Source organism: Carassius gibelio, chromosome B19, assembly GCF_023724105.1.
Source record: "Carassius gibelio isolate Cgi1373 ecotype wild population from Czech Republic chromosome B19, carGib1.2-hapl.c, whole genome shotgun sequence".
Lineage (NCBI taxonomy): Eukaryota > Metazoa > Chordata > Actinopteri > Cypriniformes > Cyprinidae > Carassius > Carassius gibelio.
Genome location: NC_068414.1, coordinates 28,800,634 through 28,818,979, shown reverse-complemented (window position 1 = coordinate 28,818,979; position 18,346 = coordinate 28,800,634). Strand labels below are relative to the sequence as shown.

At 34.8% G+C, this 18,346-nt stretch overlaps 2 protein-coding genes across 5 annotated transcripts; both read left to right on the top strand.

Moving 5' to 3' along the window:
• Positions 1–1,544: 1,544 nt before the first annotated feature.
• On the top strand, positions 1,545–6,575 carry LOC127978560 (uncharacterized). 3 transcript variants are annotated; one of them, XM_052583298.1, is made up of 8 exons: positions 1,545–1,693; positions 3,751–3,955; positions 4,057–4,102; positions 4,222–4,355; positions 4,442–4,656; positions 5,002–5,161; positions 5,392–5,495; positions 6,281–6,575. In XM_052583298.1, exons 2-8 carry the CDS (start codon positions 3,754–3,756, stop codon positions 6,320–6,322), a joined length of 903 nt encoding a protein of 300 aa, XP_052439258.1. In that variant the 5' UTR covers positions 1,545–1,693; positions 3,751–3,753; the 3' UTR covers positions 6,323–6,575. The 3 variants fall into 3 exon arrangements, with proteins under 3 accessions (XP_052439258.1, XP_052439260.1, XP_052439259.1); XM_052583299.1 differs by lacking the exon at positions 1,545–1,693 and adding an exon at positions 1,742–2,162; XM_052583300.1 differs by lacking the exon at positions 6,281–6,575 and having other exon boundaries at positions 5,379–5,495.
• A 6,838-nt stretch (positions 6,576–13,413) lies between these two features.
• LOC127978562 (uncharacterized) lies at positions 13,414–17,834 on the top strand. Of its 2 annotated transcripts, none has more exons than XM_052583303.1 (8): positions 13,414–13,683; positions 15,098–15,306; positions 15,391–15,445; positions 15,535–15,656; positions 15,740–15,969; positions 16,700–16,859; positions 17,064–17,174; positions 17,463–17,834. In XM_052583303.1, exons 2-8 carry the CDS (start codon positions 15,105–15,107, stop codon positions 17,546–17,548), a joined length of 966 nt encoding a protein of 321 aa, XP_052439263.1. In that variant the 5' UTR covers positions 13,414–13,683; positions 15,098–15,104; the 3' UTR covers positions 17,549–17,834. The 2 variants fall into 2 exon arrangements, with proteins under 2 accessions (XP_052439263.1, XP_052439262.1); XM_052583302.1 differs by having other exon boundaries at positions 13,415–13,683; positions 17,460–17,834.
• The last annotated feature ends 512 nt before the right edge of the window (positions 17,835–18,346 follow it).

Below are 18,346 nucleotides of genomic sequence, written 5' to 3'. Positions count from 1 at the left end.
TAATTCCATTTGCCACTGGGTATTGTGTCCATATAAAGGTAATTTTTTAATTTTATTTTTAGGATGACAAGAAATCATGAAATATTGTAGAATGTGTTTGATGTAATATCTCTGCATGATTGGACATGTTTTCAGGTCTACACAGCAGTCACCTTAGCATGTTTGTCTGATTTCCTCAATATTCAAACAATAGTTTTTTTAAATGTGTAAACAGCTTTGATTCTACATAAGCTGTCTTTTTCAATTTCAAGATATAATGACTTCTTTAAAATAAATCAGAACTTAATAGAATTTCTCCTCTTTTTTTGATCATTTTGCTGCGTGAATTCAAACAGCATTTTATTTGTCAAAATGTGTATTGTTATTGACATTTTAAGTTGACCCTCATTTCCTTTCATTTCACATAATCTGTGGCATATACGCATAAAAATTATGCATTCTTAGGCAATTTCATTCTGTTGGTTAGGCTTCAAAAAAATTTGTTCATTTATCTATTTAACATTTGTACTATTTTGGCATCGCTTTTTCGTTTGGCCAATGGAGCAAGTATGAACTTTTCCCCCTGTGTTTGCATTATATATTTATAAATATATTTTTTAATAACTGTTTTTGACACAGATTGGATTGACAAGTTTCTGTTTCAGTGTTTAACAAATAGAAGTAGTGTTCTACTGACACCTGTTAGTCATTCTATTAGCACAACATTCCAAAACATACATTGGTTCTCAAAACGTACACTTTTCTCACTTTTGTACAATGTTTGCCTCTGAAGGGATGGAAGGGAGCATATTAAATGTATTGAAATTAAACGGTAAAAACTGTAGTCTTCTTCCTGCTGCATATGTAGAAATGACTAACTGGTTTGGTGAATTAAACATCTTCAAATAAATCTGAACTTGTGCCAAATAACTCACAATAAGGATTTATTTAAATATATTTAGCTTTTCTACGCATTAAAATAACAAGGGAAATCTGGAGGCACACATATACACAACTGCTAGGGACTCATGTGCATAAAAAACTAGCCCAAATAAAGCTAATATTTCTGTAAATTTGAACCATTACTCACTAATATATTGGGTCAATAATATACTGAAAAACTATAAATACTTGTAATATTTGTTCTGAAGATATAATTAGAGGTCATATCCTTTGTAAGTTAACCCAGAAATGTAACATGAGTTAACTGAATGATAACAAAGCTGAAGTCTTTCCATGCAATAATGAAGATCTCTGATGGTCTACAAACATTCATCCAGCTCAGGTTGCCACATTTTCATTTGGCCTACAGCGCAAACAGATCTACAAATAACAACTTGTTTTCACTTAACATGCGTTTATTTAAATTTGATCTTAGCATGTCTTCTTTTGCATTACCATAAACGTACACCTATTATTCTGGCAGACTAAAACTCAAAAATAATGCCACAGTAATTTAACTTTATTTTGAAAATAAGCTTTATTATTATCAGTATTATGGAATAAAACAAAACAACCTAATACATACAGTATATAATCAATACTAACTCCATTTAGGCGACAACTTCTCTTTTCCTTTCTTAACTTTCACTTTCCTGAGAAGTCCACACCCAAAGATGAATCAGATATTACGTCAGACGTCTTCTCTGCTCAACGTCACAGTGGAATCGACGGCAGAGTCCTGTCCTACAGGCACCATCCTGAGAGATAAAAGGTAACCTTAAAATACATTCGGTCCTTACTTACTTTTCAAAACAATCTATAGACATACATATTACGCTACTACTAATTGATCCAAACAAGCATTCAACATTAACATTTTAGCTTCAGCTTTATCCTCGAGTTAGAATTTGTATTCAAGAAAGACATTCACACAAGGGGTAATATAATTACAAAAGCATTTATTATAAAGGGCTGGACCTTAAAAATACATCTGGGGCAAGTTCAAGCTCAAACCGGTGCACCGTTTTGCTACGGTTTCCGGAGTGAACGACATGTTTCCTGGAAACGGTGTGCAGTACAACGGTGTTTGAGATGCGTTTTCTCCATAGACACTTTTCTCCTTTTCTCTTGTTTGGTGGGTGTGTCAAACACAAACATGTTAGTCCAATCAGCAGCAACATGTAGATAAACCTTGCAGTATTAAAGAGAAGGCTCGCACAAAACAAAATAAATTCACAAGAGTAAGTGTATTGTTTGTACATTTTTAGTTACATTACAGGCTAAATAACTAAAATAATAATAGTAAAGTATAGATCTGGAACTTCAAGTCTGTCTAAATATAATTTAGTAATGTCTTCAGGTACTTTCCTTAGGAAGGCGTGCTAAATGCTGATTAATGTAACAAAAATACTATTATGTATGTTTCTATTGTTTAATGGACACTGTCATAAACTTTTCTATACCCCTCTGATTATATAATGGTAAATATTATATATCATAGCACAACAACAGTAATCAGCAATAATGATAAGCCTAATAATGTTACTCACAATAAAAATAATAAAGTCATACAGATCATAACACAGTCTCGGAGGTAAGATGTGAATTATCCTTCATCTGAAATGTTTGTCTTTTCATCCTGAAATGCGAGGCAAGTATTGGATCACAATAATTATGAACCACAGTTTCCACAAATGCCTTCACTTGATTGATCACTTGAAAAATGAGATGGGAGTTTTTCGACATACTCTAACTGTTTTGAACGGAAGCGCACACAGTACGCATGTGCAACGCAGAGCTATACAAGACAAGCGTTTGTGGTCAAAAATATTTATTTATGACAATGACAGATCGTTTCGCTAGATAGGAACCTTCTCCCTCGGCTTGGATTATTTAGAGCCCTTTGGAGCTGCATTTAAACCATTGAAGTGCACTTTATGTAGAAAATCCTGGAATGTTTTCTAAAAAAAAAAAAAAAAGAATTATCTGTAAATTTTTGTTCTGGAAGTGTGCTAATCCTTTAATGGAATTGCAAATTTACCATCTTACAGAAGATGGCACTTATGGAAAATCCGAAATAAAGCTTTTCTCTGGTTACTCCTGTAATGCCGTTAAAACGTTTCTGAAGACAGTCAGATAAATTTATAACAAACAACACAAAGAACAACTCTTGGATTTGCATGAATCATATGAATGGCCAGTGACAGAACAATGACAGAATTTTACAGAAAGGTGATGCGTTTTCAGATATAAACACCATCAAGGAATTGTAAAAATTTATGAACAGTTCATAAGCAATTGCTTGGCAAAAATGTAGAATTTTCATTGACTGCAGAGTACGTTAAATTCATGAGTCTGACATAAAACAGTGATGTTGTTTAACTTTAAAATATGCAGTGCTCAAGTATTTAATCCAATAATAATTGGTTAAGTTAATGATAATCACGTTATATATCACCAAGTTATTTTTTGCAAAACAATGTTGATTTTTGAAAGAAACAAAAAGAACATGCCCATACCCCAACAGGGGCCCATTTCAGAAAGGAGGTTAAGTGAAAACTCTGAGTATGAGTTTAGGTTAAAAAAGACTGGTCTAGACCAGTGGTTCCCAACCCTGCACGTTTAGTATGTCTACTTAAATCAAACCACCTGATTCAGATAATCAGCTTATCATTAGTGACTTCAAGACCTGAAATTGGTGCGTCAGAGAAAGGAGTCATACAAAATGTGCAGTGTTGGGGTGCCTCCAGGATCAGTGTTGGGAACAACTGGTCTAGCGATGGAAAAATGTTCCTTTTCTTTGCTCTCTTTTTTCCCCCCTCATGGTAGGTCATGTATGCGGTTGTTACCTTGCAAGACTCAGATGAGTTGATGGTGGTACCATCAGATTGGTTGAGCTTAGACAAGAGACACTGTTACTGGCCTCCATTCAAATCCATAGAGAAGTGTATGGAAGCTGTTCAGAACAAACTTTACCCTGAAACAGAAGGCAAACCATGGGAGAAACTACGCATTATCTTTCTCGGAGAATATGGTAATGGTCACTACTTTAAAATAACAGTTTAATTTGGGATTTTGTACTGTCTTATAAGACATTCTTATTCTTAATATAATACAATATTCATCTTAATACAGGCACTTTTGAGAAGGCAAAAGAGGGGCTCAAAGAATATGAAGAATGGTAAGTAACAGACTTGCATTTTGTTTAAAAAAATAAAATAAAATTCTTCAAAAGATTTAAAGAGCAAAATTATTGATTTGTACTGTTTTGTTTAAAGTATTGTTTATTTTCTAATATAGGTCATATCCATTAGAGACTGTATTACCTGGAATAAAAAGAGAGGGACTTGATAGCACTCAAGGAATGTCAAATAATCAGCTACAACCACTTTCTCCAGAAACACCTGCATCTCCATCCAGAATGTCAGCTGATGGTGAGTCCACTCTTTTGACATAATCAATATGTGAAGTTTATTTTCTCTTTTTTTGTATTTATAGCACAACTCATTTTGCACAACAGACAAGGTTGAAATACTTCAAATGATGAGAGACGTCAAGAGCAATGTTCAGCAAAACTCTTCCATGTTAAAAAAAATACTCAAAGACAATACAGTTTCCGAAGGCCCCAGTAGAACATTTGTGCCTTCCAAAACCCTAAAACTGCCTCTTAGAACCTTTGAAGATGTGGACAGGACTGAAATGGAGCTCAAGAACACAACAACACGCAAAAAATATGTGAGACAACACCGCATTTATACAGTATTTAAAGGCATACTACATTTATTTGCTTATCACAAAATATATTTAAAATAATAATTAAAATCTAACAGTACTGGAAATTTCCTCTTGTTCCATGATGATAGATTTTTACCAAATATAGAAATAAAGAAATTCTGATTGTAATCAAAATTATTTTATTATCTTTCTTAGAAAAGCTTAAAGGTTCTTTAAAGAAAAATAGTCCAGGCAGACCATTATAACTGTACAGTTTAATGTCATTATACAAAATATTTGACCAATTTTAAGTGAGGATTGACTAATTGGAATAATTAAAAAAAAAAAATTTAATAATCTTCACAGGTAAAATATTTGTCAAGGCTTGGAGGTTTTATTCCCAAGGACGTGGTTAAGAATATTATGCAGCAAGTCTTAACAGATGATCTGGCTGTGCAGTTCAACTGGGTGGGGAGAGGAGATAAAAAGGCCTTCTCTCAACTTATTTTAACAGATGTGATCCGAGGTAAACACACCGCTGCATGAACACTCCCCACAAACCAAGAATGTTTGCATTATGTCTGCAGTTGTCTTTACTTTCAAATCAAAACCAAGGTGTAGAAATACAATATATATTTAAAGAATAAATTTGACCTTAAGAACATACTCTTTACAGCTGTGATTTATGAGGCACTATACTGTACAACAAACACTAGAGAATTTCTAACTCAACTGTCATGAAGTTTCTTCTTTCAGATGCTGCATTAGCCCGAAATGTAAACAGGGGTCACTGTGAAACTGAAATAAAAAATTATCTGAGATGTGCAGCTGGTCGGAAGAAACTAAGAGAAAAAAAGGAGGTGAGTGATGCGGATGTTAGTTGTTATGTGAATGCACTCATGGGACTATATTTAGGATACGGATGAGCTCCTGACATACATACAAGGATTTCCTTGATTTTGATTTTAAACTCACTTCAAAATTAATTGATTAATTTGTTTTCCTTTTAGTAATTGTGTTAAACACCAATAACAGTGATCTTCATTTATTAAATGCCCAACTCTGTAGAAACCACCTTGTTTGAAGGGTTAGTTCAACCAAAAATTAAAATAAGCCCATGATTTACTCACCCTCAAGGCATCCTAGGTTTATATGAATTTCTTCTTTCAGTTGAATCCCCAGTCAGAGTTGTATTTAACATTTTTCCTGATTTCATATTTTGTAATGGCAGTGGATGGATGTTCCCGTTCAACAGTCCAAAAGAAGTCCAATAAAGCACTTCCATCCATAATAAAACGTGATTATTATGTTTTAAATATGGATTTTTTTCTCATAAAAACGCATTGATTTGCTACAGGATGCCTTTATTTACCCCCCCAGAATCATGTGGAGCTTTTTATTATGGATTGATGTGCTTTATTGGACTTCTTGTGGACTGTTGAACAGAAACACCCGTCCACTGCCATTATAAAGCTTTGAGGAGCCAGGACAATTTTTAATATAACTCCTGTTGGATGCGACTTAATATATTCCTAGGATTCCTTGAGGGTGAGTAAATCGTTTGCTAATTTTCATTTTTGAGTGAACTAACCCTTTAATCATCATTGTATAGTATATTTTGTATAATTATGTCCTCTCCCCGCAGGTTTTGGGCATGAAATTCCAAATGGAATTTCTACCTCAATGACGGACAACCAGACAGAGAGGGAAATACCTTGGAACATTTTTTAATAATTAGTTTTTGATAGGGATGCACTGATACTACTTTTTGATGAACAAGGTCGATACCAATATAAAGTACCGATCCCTGTATTTTCATTTGTTGACTTTGTTCATTTAGCAAATGATATACAGTATCCTTCAGTTATTTTCATAATTATGCTCATTAAAATATATTCTACATGAACATTTTCTGATATGTAAGTCGCATTTATTTTTTTTATTTTTTTATCACCTAAACATGCAGTGAATATTCCAGTGAGACTTATATCATGCATAATAATCAATAATGGTCATGTTGACCCACTTACACATTAAACCTACATTTTGAGAAATGTATTTCAGTTTGACATTACAAACTTAATAAATTGTCATGTTTTAAGGCATGGTTTCAGGGCACCCTCAACATCATATGGAAAAAAAAACTTAAATGTCTGTAAATTGTTGTATTTTTTTTAATCGCCTATATCTGTCTTTTCCAATGTTTCATCAAATTGCTTGTGATTTCACTCAAAACAAACCAGAATTGCAGATGATTTCTCCTCTTTACCAGTGCTTTTGTATTTTTAGATAACTAATCTTACACTAGATCTACACATCCATTCTGTTTCTGCTGGCTCTTGTTCATCCCAGCAGTTTGAATGCCACATGCTGACACCGTCTGCTAATTCCGTTAGCACAGAATGCTATAAACTTTGTTTGAAACTCAATGAGTAACAATAGTATTCACAATAACATGTCAGTTTACAGAATAATTAAGTAAACATTATTCCTTAAAGGTATACTCCACCCCAAAATGAAAATTGTCATTATCACTTATCCCCATGTCGTTCTGAACCCGTAAAAGCTTCATTCGTCTTTGGAAAACAATTGAAAAGATTTTGGATGAAAACCAAGAGGCTTGATACTGTCCCATTGACTACCAAGTAAATAACAGTGTCAAGGTCCAGAAAAGTATGAAAGACATCATCAGAATAGTCCATCTGCCATCAGGGGTTCAACCGTAACATTATGAAGCGATGAGAATACTTTTTGTACACGAAGAAAACAAAAATAACGACTTTATTCAACAATCTGTCTTTCTGTGTCTTGCTGCATCACTGTAGCACTATTTTGGAGAATAGTTGCTGAACGCAGGCAGTTTACGCTCTTCTGTGTCAGAAAATCAAATCAAAGCATTAATATGTGTAGAAAATGTATCCTTGTGTTGCAGCTGACACAGAATAGCACACAGAGTTTGCGTTCAACTGTTACACAGTTATGGTTGAACTACTGATAAGTGATTTTCAAAATGTTCATTTTGGGATGGAGTATCCCTTTAATTTACCACTGGCTACTCCCTGCTGTCTCAGATGACGACATATTTGTCCTGTGTCGGTCTATGTGCAATTCACAACCTCACTGCTGTATTAAACAAATTTCAGGGCTGTGTATAGGTCATTACACAAAAACATCTTCAATGTTTTCATAATCAAATAATTTTCTTCCTAGCAGGTGCAAGCTGTGCATACACAGAAAACTACCAGACATAGTCAGAGCACAAAATCCGATTTTATTGAGACTCATTGTTGTAGCCTAAGTGTTAAAGTTACCCATAACTACTTGTTTTACATTACATGACAAGTAGGCTACCCACCTGAGAATAAATGACAGAACATAAGCTAGATACAAAGCTGTCCTAAAGTGAAATGCGCACACTCCAAAGTACGCATTTGAACAAGTATAGGTCTCTGCAGAAAAGTAATGGGAATTACCAAATTGGGGTTTTTTTACATCACGTGTGCTGATTGCCTGATGTCATAGTGATGGTAGGTTTAGGGAAGAGGTTAGGGTAGAAGGATCATTTTGATTGCATGATTGAGAAACACCCTATGGTTAGAAAACACCCACAAATTCAGAAATGCCCAGTCTCCATTTGAAATGTGATTGCATCACAGCGTCACGACATAAGCTGTCCCAATTCAAGATGCACCCTCTGAAGACCACATTCCAAGTCCGATTGCGTCACCGTGGCATGACGAAGGCTGCTGTAATTCGAAGTGACTTCAAATGCACCCTCTGTTTCCCAGGAAAATGAAATGCAAATCTGATGGACACTTCACACCCTACCATCTCCCAAAATCACTTGTGCGCAGATGACGATGGAATTTATATTCAAAGAACATGGAGGATGATAGTTCTGTGGGGGAATTTACATCGAAATGTAAGTATTGTGTTTTCATTTACTGAAACAAGTGTTAAAAGCCATTTTTTTTTTCTGTCTTTTTTACACAAAGACCACAGACAATACAACAACCACTATATAAGGTACTATTCTTTCCCTTTGTTGTGTTTTTATAGTGTTGTCATGCAAAATATGTCTACAAATGTTTTAACCAAATTTGAGCACATTCCATATTTTCTAATGTTAAGATTGCAACACCTGCTTTATATTTTTCAGATTTATCATTACATTATTCAAGTAAGTTCCAAGCCAGTACATGCATTTAAAGTTGTAATCCAAACACAGCAAACCATGAGTGAAACATTCCCACTGTCTTCTTCATTATGTGAAAAAACATCAAAACAAAAATGAACAATTCTGGCTCCACCTGACTTGTCCTGTCAGGATGCAGCTATGAAGTTATTTTTGATTCAAAACAACTGAACACCTGTGGCAGTGCGATTTGTAGTTGTAGAGAAAAGCCACACATGTGTATCAGTAAATTTGAAGTCACAGAGAGAAATGTTTTAAGAGTTGCAAACCTGTAGACTTTTTTTCTCTCTCACAAACACAACACAACAGTTACACCTTCTCAAATTCTTCATTGCAGGTGCACAAATCCTATTCTACAAATCACACATTTAGAAACTCGTACGCTCACATTTTTGAAACAACTGCTGCAGTGAATGTGGTGCAAAACGTATTTACACACCCGCATCAAGAAATGTGAAGTCGTGGAGAAATCTTGCACATCCGCAAATCAGTACGTGAATTCATCCAATGAGATTTGCACAATTGCAGAATATTTTCTCAGAAATGTCTTGTATATTTTTCTAACACAAAGTACATAACTACAGCTGCTTGAATCTGCTGCGATGAATCTCAAACACTGTTTTTCGCTTTCAAGTGACAGTTTCGCGCTCTCCCTTTTGCACTGAGATATTTGGTTCAAAAGTGAGTTGTGCATCTGTAGAGGTAGTGGGCGGGACTGTTTAGAGATTAGAGAATTTCAGCCAATCAGAAGAGCTACTTTGGCTCGTTGCTGAGCATAGACTCATGGTGTCATATTCACATTGTTTTTAATGTCAAATAGTTTATCCATAATGTTAGACCATTGCTATAAAATAATAGTTTTGTGCTTAATATATAAAAGGCCCCTTTTGATTTTGTTGTAAAAAAATAAAAAATAAAAATGCTAAATGATGCTTGGCTTATTTGGGCTCTGATAAATCTTTCTCTGGTAGTCCATCATCTGTGCTCTTGCTGTTGTGAAACATGTGTCCATCTTGGAGGCTGAGGAGAAATTCCTGCAAGGACCTGTCATTGACTCAAGATACTGTAAGGATTCTATAAAGGACAAAATGTTGAAACATGACATCCTGCCATTATTTATAAATAACCATTGTTTCTACCACTATGCAACTTTTGCTTTTTTATTTATTTTTATCAGTGAGTGGTATCACTTTGACAGCAGGATAAAGAAACAATTAAAGAAGAGTGGCAAGCCATTGGAGAGTCATGCTGTTAAGAAATGACCAAGTCATGGTGTTAATAAATATTTTTTTTTTTTTGAACAACAATGTTGTCTCTTTCTTTTAAATGACCCTTGGAACTTTAGAAAAGGGTTAAATTTTGTTTTGTTCTTCATAAAATGCTATGTAGGACATGTTTTGTTGCTGTATGACGAGCAATTGTGAATTGTACAGCAAATATTTCATTTAGGATCCATATGATTACACAGTACTGTATGTCTAATGGCCTGAATATGGTTAATATCTAAATATAACTTAATATAAATTCACAACATCATATATCAGTCAGTCTCCTGTATATAAAAACAGTTTATAAATCAATATAAATAATACAGTTTACAGTAGGTCATAGGTCTGCAGCCTCCCCCTACTGGACGCATGAGGAACAACAGGGGCGTAAAACTGCTTGGGGCGTATATCTACCGGCTACAGTTCCCAAGCCTCCACCTACTCAGCAACGAGCCAAAGTAGCTCTTCTGATTGGCTGAAATTCTCTAATCTCTAAACAGTCCCGCCCACTACCTCTACAGATGCACAACTCACTTTTGAACCAAATATCTCAGTGCAAAAGGGAGAGCGCGAAACTGTCACTTGAAAGCGAAAAACAGTGTTTGAGATTCATCGCAGCAGATTCAAGCAGCTGTAGTTATGTACTTTGTGTTAGAAAAATATACAAGACATTTCTGAGAAAATATTCTGCAATTGTGCAAATCTCATTGGATGAATTCACGTACTGATTTGCGGATGTGCAAGATTTCTCCACGACTTCACATTTCTTGATGCGGGTGTGTAAATACGTTTTGCACCACATTCACTGCAGCAGTTGTTTCAAAAATGTGAGCGTACGAGTTTCTAAATGTGTGATTTGTAGAATAGGATTTGTGCACCTGCAATGAAGAATTTGAGAAGGTGTAACTGTTGTGTTGTGTTTGTGAGAGAGAAAAAAAGTCTACAGGTTTGCAACTCTTAAAACATTTCTCTCTGTGACTTCAAATTTACTGATACACATGTGTGGCTTTTCTCTACAACTACAAATCGCACTGCCACAGGTGTTCAGTTGTTTTGAATCAAAAATAACTTCATATGCAGCTCTCCTCTCGCACCGCTGCTCCACGACAGGAGCTGCAATCGGGAACCTCTGGGGACAGAATTATGTGAATTAAAAGGATAGTTCACCCAAATAGCAAAATTATGTTATTAATAACTTACCCTCATGTTGTTCCAAACCCGTAAGACCTCCGTTTTCAAACTGTCCGAAAGAAGTACTCGTGATCTGGAAACCGATGCAACCGGTTCTTGACTCGTGAACGAGTCAGTCTATTGTTCGTTATCTGGCTCGGCTCGGCTCGGTGTTCATCTTCAGTTCTCTCTTCACAGCAGTTCAGTCAGTGTACTGTTTGAGTAAATGAATTACTCCGGGATATTGGTTTGTTTAATTCAGAGGGAGTGTCAGCCACATTAAAAAAGTTAACAGCTTAAGTCATTTGTGGATTAATGCGTATCGGAGACGCGAACCGTTTAAAACGATTCAGTTCAATTTGGTGAACTGGTTTTAAAAAGATCCGGTTACATCGAATGATTCGTTCGTGAATCGGATATCACAAACTGCTTTGTTTTGAACTGTCTTACAACAGACACGGAAGAGAAGACAATGCTGAATAAAGTCGTAGTTTTTGCTATTTTTGGACCAAAATGTATCTTCGATGCTTCAATGACCCTCTGATGTCACATGGACTACTTTGATGATGTTTTTCTTACCTTTCTGGACATGGACAGTATACTGTACACACAGCTTCAATGGAGGGACTGAGAGCTCTCGGACTAAATCTAAAATATCTTAAACTGTGTTCTGAAGATAAACAGAGGTCTTACGGGTTTGGAACAACATGAGGAAGTTATTAATGACATAATTTTGCTATTTGGTTGAACTATCCCTTTAAGTGCATGCACTTCACTTTGGGACACAGGTGATGTGATGGTTCACTTTAGGATTGTCTGTGCTTTTGAAACAGAGGCTCCCCCTACTAGCTTAGCACCATCTTCAAGTGTGGTGTTAAACAGCTGAGAAAGCTTTATCATTTAATGGCCGTTAGAAAGGACATGTGTGTGTGTAGATGTGAAATGGACATCAAGTTTCTGAAGTCACTTTGATTTGGATATTTGAGTGATTTCTTGATGTCAATGTTAGATGTCAATTTCAGGTCTTTTAAACATCATCTGCACACTGGGACACGTTTCAAAAGGAGATGTGGCAAATCGATGCTGTCCAAGACCAAAGTTAAGAAAAAATAATTCTTTACCTTAAATTAGCCTGAAAAAGAGTTCATATTATGCAATAGATATCAATCAAACAAACAAATCATTGATGTCACTGTGATGTCATATGACATCAATTTGACGTCTAAAACATGACATTGATTTGATGTAAACTGAAGGTCAAACACATTGGCCTGCATATACATTAAACCAATTATTATTACCAGAGTATTAACTAAATATTTTCCCCCAATTACCACTGAAAGAAATTGCTGTCCAAATGGACATTGAAAGGATTTTATAGAGCATCTTGATCAAGTCTTGACTAACATTTGACATCAAATGTTCAAATCAATTTGACACCAAATGTTAGTCAAGACTTGATCAAACTAATTGTTAATTTTCATTGGATTTAAAAGTAGAGGGTGATGGCAAACAGAAACCAGTTTGTTGTGACTCATACACGCAACCTCAGCCTTAGGGCAAATGCAGAGCTTTAAAAGGTGACATGCAAAAGAAAAATGCAAATTCGTATATTAATAGTTTCGTGCTATGAGTCAACAACAAAACTGCTGCTGATGTTCACAATGTTGCTCAAACAGAGCTGAAATAAGTTTGGTGAATTAACCAAAACAAAATATAAAATAAAAATAAAAACTATGATACTGTATAGTTAAACATGCAATCAAGCTTTATTTAAAATGTGTCATTTTAACGCACCAGACTAAAAACCCCTGCACATAGCCTAAAACTGTACACAGAATAAAATGGACAAGTGCATGTGACACTTGTCCATCAAAACCTCTCCCATGGTAATGCTAATGCTTCTATAAATATGAATACTTATTCACTAAAATATATTAATGAATTATAAGAATGATAACAGACCTGAAGCCTTAACATACAGTAATGAAGATCTTGGATTGTGTAATATTTAAACATCCATTGAACTGGATCATTTCCATTTGCCCTAAAGCGAGGAGGTTACTATTCATTTGCTTTCACTTTACATGCTTTCACTTTAATTTCCCGTGAAACCAATACCTATTCTTTTTCAGGAAACGAAAGCTCTGGATTTAATAAATAATAGTGACTCTGCCGAAAATTGTCAGTTATTTTGCCTTTAAGAAAATAAGTCTAAGAGGCTTAAAAAAAAACCCTTTGAGGTGTATTAGAACATTATGGAATAAAACTAAATGCAAGCAAACTTTGACACACACCAAGAAGTCCACACCCACAGATCAGTCAGATCCGAGGTCTGAAGTCTTTCTCTGACACTAGACAGCTGAATCAACTGCAGTCTCCTGTCCTTACAGACATCAACCTGTGAGATATAAGGTAACTTTTCTTTTAACTTATGCTGCTTAAAGTTAACTAAAATGTATTCAACAATTATTTGAAGCGTGATTTGTGGACAGTAAAAAATTTGAAACTAATCAGATAAATAATACAAGCTTGTTCATGTCCATTCTTAACTTGGTTCTCCTCTGAAGAAACTGCATATATATTTAATATCTATATATTTAAATATTTTCTAGAAGTACCTCTAAAACTAAGACTGAAAACCAGCACTGGTTTATAAATTTACATTCATCACATAAGCTGCTCATGGTTTTGCAATGTGATCTCATGAGTATTTATACGTATCTTCTATAAAGCGTCAGTGTATTTTGTACAATTGAAAAAGTACACTAAAAAGTACCATAACAATATATAAACAGCTTCTAAAATGTAAAATCAGCTGTTCTGATATTCTTTTTATGATCTGTAAAAAAAATGTATGTTTAGGCATGGGGGCAGGTTTAAGGGATCTAAAATATATCAATACAATTTAAATATAGAAAGATTGGTAAATACCTTATGATTCTACAGTATCTATTCAAACATATGAAATGAAAATGCTGCTTTTCTACTGTCAGCAAGAACAGTTGTAAGATGGGTAAGGAAAGTTTAAAGTTATATTTAGACTTCAGCTTGGTTTGGCAATTACAAACTATTTTTGGCCCAGAATTCGAAACCAGTTCTAATTTATTCTATTATCCAAATGTGCTAGCAAAATGCATGTAGTAACGTTGCCACATGCCAGCCCTGAATGGAACATTAACTGTTTGGCCTGACTGTGGATTAGCGGATAAAAAGAGGAGGCTGGGTTCAACTGTTAAGCAGGATTGGGCTGTTGTGGGAGGAAGGACTAGTGATAACCTGTCTTACAAGTGTAAGACAACACTGCTACCAAACCAAACCTAATACCCCATGATGAAATTAACTTTGTACAAAGAATACAACAAAAGCAAAGCAACATTTATGGATACCAGAATGTTTAAAACTCAAAATCTCAGTAATGATCTCAAAATATAAAACAAAATGTTCCTACGCCCATCACTCTTTGTTTTGACAGGGAACTATCAAAAGTTCAAAAGAAGTTAGATTCTGGTGTAAAAGAACCCTTAGAAGACAGACCACATTTTGAGTGAAATTGTTTCATAATAGGTTCACAAACCTATGAACACAAGGCTAATCTAATCTAGATAATGGAGAAAAAAAAAATACTAGATTAGTAAAATAGATAAAAAGTTGAGTAATCAGACATTTATTTTCTGACAAAACAAATACATCCTTAGTCAGCTTGAGATGTTTTGATTGGTCAATTTTGTGATTGATCAAAATTGCTATAAAACTGAGCATATTTATTTTTCAATCAGAGCTAAACTGTCTCGTTTCTGTTTGTTTGTTTTTTCCCTCCCTTCACTAGATTGATCATGTATGCAGTTGTTACTCTGCAGGACTCAGAAGAGGTGATGGTGGCACCAACCCACTGGTTGAGCTCAGACAAGAAACAATGTCACTGGCCTCCATTCAAATCCCCAGAGAAGTGCACAGAAGCTGTCCAGAACAGAATGAAACCTGAAACAGGAGGGAAACCATGGGAGAAATTAAATATTAGCTTTCACAGAGATTTTGGTAATGGTCACTATTTAAAATAATTGTTTAAATATTGGGTTTGTACTAAGTTCTAACCAATTTTAAATATTTATCTTATTACAGTCACTTTTGAAAGGGCAAAAGATGAGCAAAAAACGATTGAAGAACAGAAAGAACGGTACGTAAAAGACATTTGCATTTGCAAAGTCAAAGAATTCATAGTTTATTTTAACATTTTATTAAAGTATTGTCCATTTTCAAATGAAGGCGATATCTATTAGCTACTGGATTCTCTCCAATATTAAAAAGACAAAGAATTGAAAGCACTCAAGCAAAACACCAACCTGCTCCTGCATCACCTGCATCTACATCCAGAATGTCAGCTGATGGTGAGTCGACTTCTTTTGTCATAATCAGTTTGAGAATTTGTTTTCTTTTTTGTAATTACATCACAACTCACTTTACACAACAGACAAGGATGAGCTCCTCCAAATGCTGAGAGACATCAAGAGCACAGTTCAGGAAAACTCTGCTATGTTAAAGAAACTACTCAAAGACAATACAGTTCCTGAGGTACCCAGCAGCAGTACTTACATTCCACCCAAGGAAGTTAAAACAAGCCTAAATCTGCCTCTTAGAACCTTTGAAGATATGGAGAGAAGTGAAAGGGAGCTCAAAACCACAAAAACACGCAAAGAATATGTAAGTCGACACAGCATTTAATGTCCCTCTTGTTCCACAACTATTTACAGAATAAACAAACAGAGTGTCTATTTACACTGAGTGCAAAAAAGAGGCTATACTGTATATACTAGCTCCACCCACAAATGTGTTATAGTGATTGTATAACATACAGCAAACAACCATCAGCTTCAGTGGCGTAGTAAAGTGCGTACTGGGTTCGAATCCCCCCTTTACCATACTTTTTTCCCCTTCCTTTTCAAATCTCATATCACATCAGAACGGAAATTATTTAAAAATAAATTAAGGAAAAAAATCAAATATCGGGTAGGTTTAGGGAGGGATTTATTGTCTCAATTAGGTGGAATTAATTAAATGATTTGAATTAAAATTATAATTTAAACTCAATACGTTATTACTGCATACTGTTTTATAATACTGAGGTGCAGATAATTGCCACTTTTTGTAATTATTGTTACTTATTGTAAATAGCATATTGTTAATAATACTGCAATATATTCTATTTACACTTACAAAAGTGCATATAGCATTGATTTCTATATATACTAAGTGAAAACAGAATCCATTGCTATTTGCACTTATAGTGTAAATAGCATCCATCACTATTTGCACTTAGTTGTAGATAGCCTCTATTGGCATTTACATTTATACTTTAGATAATTCTTGATCGTTCAATGCAGTGATTGACCAATTACAATCACAGTATATATAAAAAGTGTTTTCTTCACAGGTAAAATATTTGTCAGGACTTGGAGGTTTTGGAAACAGGGATGTGATTAAGAACATAATGCAACATGTCCTAACAGATGATCTGGCTAAGGAATTCAACTGGATAGGGAAAGGAAATAAGAAACCCTTCTCTCAGCTGACTTTAGCAGATGTGATCAGAGGTAAACTCACCGCGGCATGAACACTTCCCCCATACCAAAAATGTTTTTATTTTATTCATATTTTGTCTGCGACCTTTCCTTTCAAATGAAATCTTCAATAGCTAAGGGTAAAAAAGAACTCTGAGACCAATTTGACCGTAAGAGTGTATAAACTGTCTTCAGCTCAGAGTATGAATTCATTCATCATCAAGGTTCCTCTTTCAGATGCTGCATTAAAACGACAAGTAACCAGGGTCGACTGTGAAACTGAAATAAAAAAGCATCTGAGTTACACAGCTGATCGACTCGGTCGGAAGAGAGCAAGAGAGCTAGCAGGTGAGCAACAGAATTTATATGAATAGGCCCGTAGGACTATTTTTATTTTTTTAGATACAGATGAGCTCCTGACATACTGACAATGACTTCTTCTATTTCATTTTAAGCTCAAACTGTAATTTTTCCGAAATTCATGCAATGTTGATGCTAGATACAAAGTGCTTACCTAATTAGTATAGAGCACATTTTTTTTCCCATTTAATGGTCAAATCCATAGAAAATAATAATATGTTGTTTAATCATCATGGTATAGTACGTTTTGTATAATTACCTTCTTCCCTGCAGCAGGTCTTGGGCTTGAGATCCCAAATGTGATCCCCACGCTGATGGACGACGAGCCAGAGATATCTTGGGATGATTATAAAATTTTATAATGAATCACAGGTCATGCAGACAAAATTACACATTTTTACAAAGTACTGTATGTTATTTGACATTTTTTATTACTTTTAAAATCCCTGTGACATTACTGCATGAATTGCCATGTTTTTCAGCTGTGTGACAGTAGATGAATTCGCATGTTTGTTTGAGCCAACAAACTTTACTTCCTCAATATTGAAGCATTTTGTAAATAGGTTTTTAATCTATATCTGTGGTTGTCAGGGATTCATTAAATTACATGTGATGATTCCTTTCGAAATAAATCAGAATTAAAGATTATATATCCTCTCTTTAACAGTGCTCTTGCTTGTTAGATAACTTACCTTACAATAGCGAAACTCTATTGTATTTATGTTTAAAATCAATAGTTTTGCTGGCTCTTGTTCATCCCAGTGATTCTGGATGACATATACCCTACTGACACCTGCTGGCGATTCAGCACTGAATTCCATCATATCAAATTTAAAGAAAGAAAGAAAAAACAACAACTTTTAAACAAGACTCAACCGTTATTACACATGAGCTCACATTTTGATCTCTTTTTGTAAAACTGCGAAGTGTTTGGTGAGTGACAGGTTGCTTCCGAAATCGCATACTCAATGAGTAAGTAGGCTACTTAATTTCAATAATAGCTACTTAACGAGCACGTACTCTGCAGCCAAATCTCGTCGAGTATGAATGCGAACCGCCGTGTTTACGTTATAAATATATACATATTTATTTATGGTGTAGCATTTAAACCCATTTGGACTTTTTAAATAACCATATTCACATTTCATTCATAATTAAAA